Source organism: Perissodus microlepis, chromosome 22 (genome assembly GCF_051167445.1).
Source record: "Perissodus microlepis isolate ML-2025 ecotype Zambia chromosome 22, ASM5116744v1, whole genome shotgun sequence".
In the NCBI taxonomy this organism is placed as follows: Eukaryota; Metazoa; Chordata; class Actinopteri; order Cichliformes; family Cichlidae; genus Perissodus; species Perissodus microlepis.
Window position 1 is genome coordinate 8,019,681 of NC_140481.1, and position 9,727 is coordinate 8,029,407.

Here is a 9,727-nt window from a genome sequence, read left to right on the forward strand (position 1 = left end):
TTTTGGGTTTGTTGCTCATGTCATGAAAAACACTTTGCAACAACTACACTTCTCTGGGCACTGAAAATGTCTGCCGCGTCTGACATATGAGCTACGATGATGTTTGATCCAGGCTAATTTACAATATAACAAGAAATATGACTGAGTGACCAATAAAATTACAAAAGCATTATATAAATGCAAGTATATGACATTATACTTATCCTCTTTGTTTCTAGCAGCAATACCAACAGGTACCCTCATTTTGTATTGCTCATTGTTAATACTTTAAGCTGTGGCAAGATTACTACGACCCTGGAGCTGAGCAGCACATTACCTAACACCCTCATTAAAAAAAAGCACTGTTATGGCTTCTGTGGTTGTGCAAGTATTGTTACAAATTCACACAATGAATAGAGAAAGGGTTTAATACATGAAAGACATTTCACATTGTTACATACAGAACAAAACAAGATTATTTCTGCCTCCAGAGATGCTTATTTGACTAATCCCACTAGTTTACCTCTTGGTCAGTAGCATTATCATCTCCCACAAACACCAGCAAAAACCTCCCTTGCTTTGCACTTATGTGACATTCATAATCATTTCTTTAACATTCTAAAGGCACGCTTAATCACTGCCAGTAGTGGTTACAGTAAAGGTATATACCTGAAGAATACAAGGGTACAAAAACAAAAGGAAAAAACAAAACTGAACTGAAAACGATTTTCATTATATATTAAATCCCTCATACAAAAAAAAAAATCTAGCTCTCTTAAATACATTAAATACATATTCCAAAGTGCTATGATGCTGAAACTTGTGGTGGCACAGCAACAAAAAATGAGGTTTAAATCTTAGACTGGCAGTCGACATCAACATTCCAGTGTGTCCTCAGAGCTTTAAAGCCTACATGCAGAAACCCAACGCTCTCCTTCGAAGACTCCGCACACTGTGCTATTATTTGATGGAGTAACCTTCAAGGAAAACTCAGCCTTCAAGGCAACTGAAGAAAATGCCTACCAAGGCACATAGTGAAGGTCTGAAATACTGCAGCTCTCTAGCAACACTATATTATAATATGACTTAGTTTTACTGTAGTGTTTGAACAGGAATTATGTAGCAGACTTTTTATCTTAAAGAAATGCAGATTTTAGCTGTGATCAGTAATCACCTTTAAAGAATACCTATAGTTACACTGTTAAAAACCAAAGTAAATCCATCCCTCTATCCATATATCCAGTTTCTTTTGTTTATCCAATTCAGGATGTTTGGGGGGGGACGACGACATTATTTTGCACATTATTTGCACCTGAATTTGCAATTTGCAAAATAATTACTTGCACATTGCACAAGATCCTCTCCAGACATTGCTACAAAAATATACTTACAACATGACAATTTAACAAAGTACATATCATCTGTTTAAATAACACTACTGTAAATTGACAGAATAACATGTAGGCAATCATTTTTTACTTTTAATGATCTTCCTAAACTTACAGAATTGTACTCTTTTAAATAAAGCACCAGGCTTTGTTAATACATGAAAATTCTGTGTTATTCAGAAATAATCCATAAGAATATAAAAATTCTAATATCACTGTTTATCCCTCTTGCAATTTGCTACCTATTTATTTATTATTCTGCAAAAATAATCAGTTCCCTTTCGATGAAAGGAGTGACACTAAAGGAAGGCTTGTATGATTATTTGGACTTTAATTTGAAGTCCAGCACTTGTTTCACTTTCCTCAACATTAAAGCAGCAATTCCAACACACATAATCAAAGTGACCACATACAGCCCCACAAATAGAACAGCATCACCACTTCCGTGCAGACTTGAGTACAACTTCCTGCGGCCCACAAAGTCCAGGTAGGAGGCGTGGATCTGACATAGGGTGCAGCAAGATAAGAAAACGTGGAAGATTTGATGACTCTGTCCCACAAAATCGCACCGCCCGGGGAAACAGCGCTCCAGCAGAGGGCAGGTGAAGAAGAAGGCACAGCTGAGGAAGAACGCCACCTGGCCAAAGTGGTAGATGATGGCTGGATCACTGCTGGACCAGAAGAACAGTCTCTTGGCCACTGGACTGATGTCCCAGGAATAGGCGAGTGCTGAAGGCACCACCTGGCACACCTTACGCACCCATGTTGGTAGGCTGTGGTTGCAGTATTTGCCGTAGCAGCATCCCAAACATGAAAGGCAGCTGAGGATTGTGGCGGTGGGCATGAAGATACCACTCACCAGTCCATGGACGCTTTCATCAACAGCATAGTAAAAGTGGACTACAGCGCTGCCGTACTGATACTGCGCTACCCCTACATAGTCCAGAAAGTAGAAGCAATAATGAGCAAGGTCAGACTTTCCTCCCAGTAAGTGAGCTACAACACTGAATGCAGAGTAGGTCAAAGAGGACAGGACGAGGATGAGCAGGGGCCACGAATGACGGTCACTGATAAAGTCCACAGTCTCAGTAAGCTGGCACAATTTAATCAGCAACACTAAAAATGCCACCAGGTGAGTCCAAATGTTTAGGGTTTCATTGTGGCGCTGAAACAAGGACAGGAAGTAGTAGCGCCAGTTTTGGTTGAGCGGACGATAGCCGGTGCAGACGTAGCGTTCCCGGAAGTAGGAGGGAACCTCGGTGTCTCTGACGGTGCCGGGCATGGACGGTGCAGCGTCAGTCAGCAACTGGGGAAACTGCCGGATCTGCTGCAGGCTGATGAACACTCGGCCGATGCTCTCCATCACAGTGGTTGCCATGATTGTCAGTAGCTGGCTGATGCACACTGGGTAGTTCCTGCAGATAAGTTTTTAAGAGTTAAAACCCACAAATTTGTTTTATTCTCAACCATTTCATTATGCTCCAACAACAGTGATATACATTGGCAAAGCAGGCTGTTGGGATGATTCCAGGGATTGTTTGAATAGATCTTTTCTGGATTCAAAGCAGAAAGCACAGTTAGGCAGTTCTTCTGATGTAAAGTATTTTAAAATAACCCTGTATGTATGTATGTATGTATGTATGTATGTAACGATACACAAAATTCACGGTTCGGTTCAGTTCGATACTTTGGTGTCACGGTTCGATATTTTTTCGATACAAAAAAAGGTTCATGCTTTTTTAATTTGTCATTTATTAAAATTATAAATATATATTTTAACTCAAAAGTACAGTTTTTAAATTTAATGTTGCTGAAACAACAAAGGGATAAAATAATAAATCTATCTGATCGAGGAATCACTCATCTTTGGAAAAGAGAGTTTATTACAGAGAAATGGCTCTTTCCAAAATAAAAGCTATACTATATGCTTCTTCTGGGCTATATTCTCAGCAGCATATTAAACATATCAGGTGCCCATAAGGAGAATCATGTGCTAACGGCTGTCTAAATGACTCGGGTAAAGTTTGTAGCATGCGTGCTTGTTGTTTTTGTCTGCTTCCACTTGTCTTTGCACTAGGATGATGTCAGCGTAAATGTGCAGTCATATTCATTGTGTTCCCACTAGTGCTGTCAGCGTTAATCTGAAATAGGGCTGCCACGATTAGTCGACTAGTCACGATTACGTCGACTATCAAAATCGTCGACGACTAATTTGATAGTCGATGCGTCGTTTGAAGCTTTGTAAGATCACAAAAGACGCAGGAATAAGTAGTAGGATTTAAGAGTGTAATAACGGACTGAAACAGAAGATGGCAGCACTGCATGTACAAGGATGCCAGCTGCTGTTAAACCCCGAAGAAGAAGAAGTTGTGTCCCAGAATTCATAGCGCAGCCCTGTTCAGTTTTCAACAATGGCGGCAGCTAGTTAGTTTTAATATTACTCTTATTATTCTTTCTGGGTCACAAAATAAACGTTTAACATATTTTCAGGCGAGAATGTAGCTGTGTAAACCTTAAATATCTGCTCAGTTTATCAAGACATTTTCAAAAGCGCTCCGACATTTTCGGAGACGTCTGTTACCCACTAGCTCGATAGTTAGCCGGGTTTCAAGGCTCACTAGAGCCCGTGAGAACACCGGACTCCCGGCAAATCGTTTTCAAACCCACCGCTGTCTTTCGCTACTCAGGTTAAACATGATATATGAGTCACTTAGATAACTTAAAAATTGTATTGTTTGGCTTTTTTTTAGTATTTTATTTGTTCCTGAGTAAATCGGTTTGGCTGAGATTAAAGTTATCGTTTTTACACAGCTGAATAAATGTCAAGCAGACAACTGATTATCAGAAGTGTGAGATGCTCGCGAATATACTCCGGTGTCCCGTTATATTTTAGATAGCAAGGAGCAGATGGCTGAGTTTATTAAACTTCACTGAAACAATCTGCAAATTTCATTCAAATTTAGTAAATTTAATCTTGTCTTTATTTTTAGTTAGCACATACCTTAAACACTTAAAGCTGTAAGCTGATGATAGTTATATTAAGAGCAGATGCATGCTGGTGCAATAAGCTGTACGTTTTATGTCCAATGGATGCATGATCTGATTAGTCGACTAATCGCAAAAATAATTGGTGACTAGTCGACTATCAAAATAATCGTTTGTGGCAGCCCTAATCTGAAATGACGTTAACGCCACAACACGGCAAATCTCCGTTAACGAGCTACCACGGATCGCCCCGTGCGTGGGGCTGGACAGCGTCAAACTGCGCTAACGCTAACGAGGAAACTGCGCTAACGCAGTAGTTCCCACCCATGTAATTGAGCATTGCGTGGCACATCCGACATACTGTTTTACTTTTGTCCATGACGCGCTTACCTTCAGGGTCATACTTCACATGAAGACCAAAATAGTTCCAAAGGCCAGATCTGAATGAGGGTGGGGGAGGTTCAATTTGCCATGTTTCAATGAGCATAGCTTCTGTCTTGCTAGCTTGCGCTGCGCTCAGTGGATCTGCGCTCGACAGTGCAGCCTAGGCGGAGTAATCGAACGCAGATCCACTGAGCTCTCAACACAGACAGCATCGTCAGAAGAAAAGTTGATAAAATAAATTAAAACTTTTGTATTGTTCATACATATGCGTACCGAACCGAAAGCACTGGATCGAATGGTTCAATATCGATACGAGTATCGTTGCACCCCTAGTATGTGTGTGTGTATATATATATATATATATATATATATATATATATATGTATATATATATATATATATACATACATACATACAGGGTTGACATGTTAAGACTATTGGAAGTAAAAATAACTTGAACTCCAATTTCGAAAACACAACTTTCTTTCTTTTTTCTTTTTATAAAGCTCTGACTTGTATTATGAGTATGAGTCTGTGGTCTGGGAGAGAGTCTGTAACTCTGTGTCTGCAAAATACAGTATATAATGACCAATGTTGGGCAATTAATTATATAGTTACTTCTTCAAAAAAGTAACTGAGTTTAGCAAACAACAACGTTTTTTGCAGCTGTTTACCTAAAAATGCAGCCAAGGCATTTTTAAATAAACATTTCAAACTATTTACAGAACAATCAGCTGTTCTGCATCAAATTTGATGCCACACAAATTATTTGTGCCACTCCAAAAAATAATTTCTGTCCACTATGAGATAAAGGAGAACAGCCTGATACCTGCAGGCCTGACAGCAGGAGATGTATCACTCCTGTAACACCTGTAACATTCAGCAGTCGCCTTATTGTTCTGACACACACAACAAAACTAATGACTACACTACACTCTAACTACACAAGATTTGCGCTAAACGTCTCAAATCACTCACATCTCAAAACACCCGTCACTCCTAAAACTTCCCCCCGTTTCTTAACAACTAGATGCCACGTTGCCATATCATTTTTTGATTGGTCGACATGGTACTTTTTTGGACCAATAAGAAAGGCTTTTTTTCCTTATAAAACGCCGTTTTTACTGTTTCTTACCGCAGTAAATATAAACAATGATAGTATTCAGGAAGAAAACCAAACATTGCATTTCTTTTTATCACAACTCTGGTTTTACGTGGCCTTTCAACACAATTTAAAAACTGTTATAAAGTCCACACTTTTCCCGTCAATTGTTCCGTCTGTCCTGCTCACATCTCCAGTGGTTGTACACGTTGTCATTAACATGGCTTCACTCCACATCAGCCACGCCGTTTTGGCAGCTAAAACACCGGTGTCGGCACATAAGGACGCTGTCATAGCCTGTCAACGACGTTGATTGGCTGCGTATATACGAATGTGAATCGCATTATTGGCTGGACTATGGGATAAGGTGGCATCGTTCTAATCCCATACGGGAGCAGCCAGTCACTTACTGACTAACACTGCAAAACAGAATTGTTAAAGTATTAATTTTAATTTCAATTCAGGTTAGATTTTTTTTGTGCGCAACGCAGATTTTCTGTGCGCAGAGACTGTGCCAGCAGTGCGCAATTGCGCACGTGCGCAGCTTAGAGGGAACATTGCTCCCAGGGATTTGTTTACACATGTTAGGCAAATCTATAACCACTTCACTTTTAAGGTAATAGACAGTCCTGATGCTTGTAGAAACACTCAAACATGGAGCCTGCTTTACCTCATGCAGATGTCATATAGAGTCACTGACAGGTAGAGTAGTTCCACTCTACCAGTAGGAGCAGTTTTGTGTTGTTAAGCTATGTCCTAATGCTCTTTCTCTTCCCACCTTAAGCTAATGCGCGTAACAAGACAATATATCTACGCTGAGGTGTTTTAGTAATTACCCCACTCCCCTCCAAAAACCAGAAACATTTTTCCTTATTTACATCTTTAATGATTGGCTGCAGAGCTCTGAGAGAAGCCGCCACTTCATGTGTGCTTGTGCATGTGTATTACTAAGTTTTCAATTAGAGCAGTTATTTTGCTCTCAAGTGATTATCTTACTGTTACTGCGAGGGACCTGTTTTAAAGAGTACTCACAGTAAAGCATTTTGACACACCAAGAAGAATGAGGCAGCTTTTGTTGTATGGGTTTAGAGAGAGTTTGTGTCTCTATGTTTGGATGAACTGTGCGGCTCTTACAGCTCTTGATTCCTGCAGAGACTGCTGTACCTCGGAAGTATCAACAAAATTCGTCATATAAACCCGTCAGCTTTCCCCCCCTTGTGTTACAAACAAAGCGCGCCCCTTTCGTTTGCAGCTGTGTGCTTTATCCTCTCTTTCAGGTTATTTCAGCTTGAGCCAAGATGATGCAACAAATAAAACATTTGGTCCACAAGTCCTATCTGGAAGAAGCACAAGTTGTAATGGGCTTCAAGAGGGGAACCAATGGAAAGATGATGAAAGGTTAAAGATCCCCTTATCTCACTCAGTACACTGTTGGGGTGCAGTGCGTGACCAAGGTGCTACTCTGCTGTCCTGCTGGGTTGGCAGGTGAATTTTGTTGTGGTGATTTTTTACAGAAATCATGTGAACAGATCTCAGAGAAAAGACTCAAACCCTGCAACCTGTGGGTAACTAATCAGCTGTTTATGTTAATGTCTGGCCCAAGTTGCGTCTATTCTTTGTAACTGGCCGCCCTCATTTAACTGTAGCAGGCTAGAACCGGTCCTGAGCTCGGTTCTCCAGCCTCCTCTTCCGGTCTGTATTTCAGCAAAGGAAGGATTTTTTTTTTAAAGTTTTGTATATTAATTTGCAGTGGCAGGCTATTGTAGCAGCACCTCACACCAGTTTACTGCCTACATAAGCCCCCCTTCCCATTTTTAAAAGCATGCTACAGCCTGTTGAATATCAAACTTCCTTCGCTAAAGTTGTGTCGATTTACCAGATAATCGTGTGTATGCTACCTGCAGAGTCTTGGGGAGAAAACATCCCAAAACAGTTCTTTAAAAGTAAAAAGGAGACTTATTCGACTTAATGTGTCCGTAACATTAGCGGTCTGTTTAGTGTTCAACTACCCATGAAGTCATAAATGGATGATGTCTCACCTGCCAGCCTGAGTTTTGTCGATGTCCGCCGGTAAAACGACCGCTCCTTCCTCCTCCGCCTGCCGACAGTACGTTCAACAGATTGAATCGCTCTTCTGAAGACCGTCGAGGCGCTGGAAATGCAGCCGGAAGTTTAGTCTTTTACCCCACCCAATTAATAGCGTTATTTTTCAGTCATACGTCGTTGTTATCCCTGTTAGCAGTATAGTTTTGTTTCCGTTGCAAATAAATAAATACATACATAATAAAATTTCATCCCTCCCCAAACACCCCCAAGACTGAACTAACAACTGAACCTTATAGAGTCCAGTGCTAAATACCCCTAATGAATGTAAAACCAACACACTGTCTTCAACACCTTTCCAGTTTTCACGCATTAAAGCTAGTCTCTTGAGCAGGAGAATGACTTTGTTTTAGTTACAAAGAGGCATATCAGGGGTACTTCCCAAAGTATAAAACATGTGCTCTAAAAACTAAGTACTGTAAAAAAAAAACTACTGATATATACAAGTCAAATCTAATAATAATTGCTAGAAATACGGCGATTTGCTTTTTCTGTATTATAAAATTTAAAAAACTCATTGGAAGCTATTCTACCCCTATCTTTTCGTTGCATTCGAGATTCTTAATTGTCTGGGATGGTTGTTAAACTTAATGTCGGTTACAGTTTTATTTTGGAAAAGGTATACCGGAAGGTGAGTCGTGCTCTTATTTTTCTGACACCGGATGGATGTTGAGGAAGAAGGTGGTTTTCTAAAAACATTAAAACGAAGTACCGAAAGAAAGTCTCCGAAGTGCGTTGCCTTAAGCCTGACACACGTGCACAAGAATATGTTATAGATAAATATTTTTAGAAGCTGTTTTCTCATGAGCTTATTAGGAAATATGTCTTACTCTACATTTGGGAGGACATTAGAAAATAAACTTGAATCACAAGAGACCTTTCCAGACATTTAATTCAGTCTCAAAAGTCCCGGACAGATGCTAAATCAGTTCATTTGTTTGAGGGAAGGGCAGAGGAAGGTGCTTAGACTGCCTCGGGGTGATTTTTCTGGAACATTCGTTATCATTGACTTTGCTCCGGAGATTTAGAGTTTACACAGACACGATTACATAACCTGGCATTCACGCTATGACCACACCACGAACAGTGAGGCTTGTACGAACGTGTTTTATTATTGTAGTCATTTTGACCAAAAAAAGTTCTCACATTAAAAAAAATGTGACACACTTTGTCAGAAAAAAACAAAGTTCATCCTAAAATAAATTTCTCTGGAAACTATGAGGAAAATAAAACTAAAAGGACACACCCTATATTAATATACGCCCTGGTTTTATGGCTTCGAGATATCTATTTTCTTATAAAATCTTTGGCAAGAAAATGAGCAGGTTTTACAAGTCTTTTTGTAAACTGTGAGATTTAATGATGTTGTGTACTGTTAAAAAAAAGTGGTTGAAACACTGTAAAACACTGAGCGAAGGCCATTGTGTGTGATATTTGTTTTGAATTCAATTCAGCTGCTAAAGAAAATTGCTAAAGTTTTCTATAACCAAGAGTCTTTGACCTGAATACTGAAATGAGCTCCTTTGTGGTTTAAGTATAAACTAACAGATCTTTGTAATTATTTTGCCTGAATTATTGGTCAGACATAACCTCTGCAGACTACAAGCTGTATAGTGTGAATAAATATTTCACAACACACAGTTTTACCTTTGGAGCATACAGTGATGAATTATGCCACTGAAACCTCGAAAGCACGATATGGGAACGCATTTTCATTGCATGCGTTGCCTTTGTAATATTGTATTATCACCACAGGACCTGTACATTGTATTGCAATAAAAAAGTT

General features: G+C 39.6%; 1 protein-coding gene across 1 annotated transcript; it reads right to left on the bottom strand.

The window, feature by feature from the left end:
• Positions 1–389: 389 nt before the first annotated feature.
• Positions 390–8,132, bottom strand: paqr7a (progestin and adipoQ receptor family member VII, a). The gene is made up of 2 exons (XM_084919926.1): positions 7,878–8,132; positions 390–2,782 (listed from the first exon to the last, which is right to left on the bottom strand). Exon 2 carries the CDS (start codon positions 2,743–2,745, stop codon positions 1,687–1,689), a length of 1,059 nt encoding a protein of 352 aa, XP_084776052.1. The 5' UTR covers positions 2,746–2,782; positions 7,878–8,132; the 3' UTR covers positions 390–1,686.
• Positions 8,133–9,727: the final 1,595 nt, after the last annotated feature.

Bases quoted from the DNA above. Each gene is read 5' to 3' on its own strand.
- paqr7a (XM_084919926.1), bottom strand. From the start codon at position 2,745: ATGGCAACCACTGTGATGGAGAGCATCGGCCGAGTGTTCATCAGCCTG.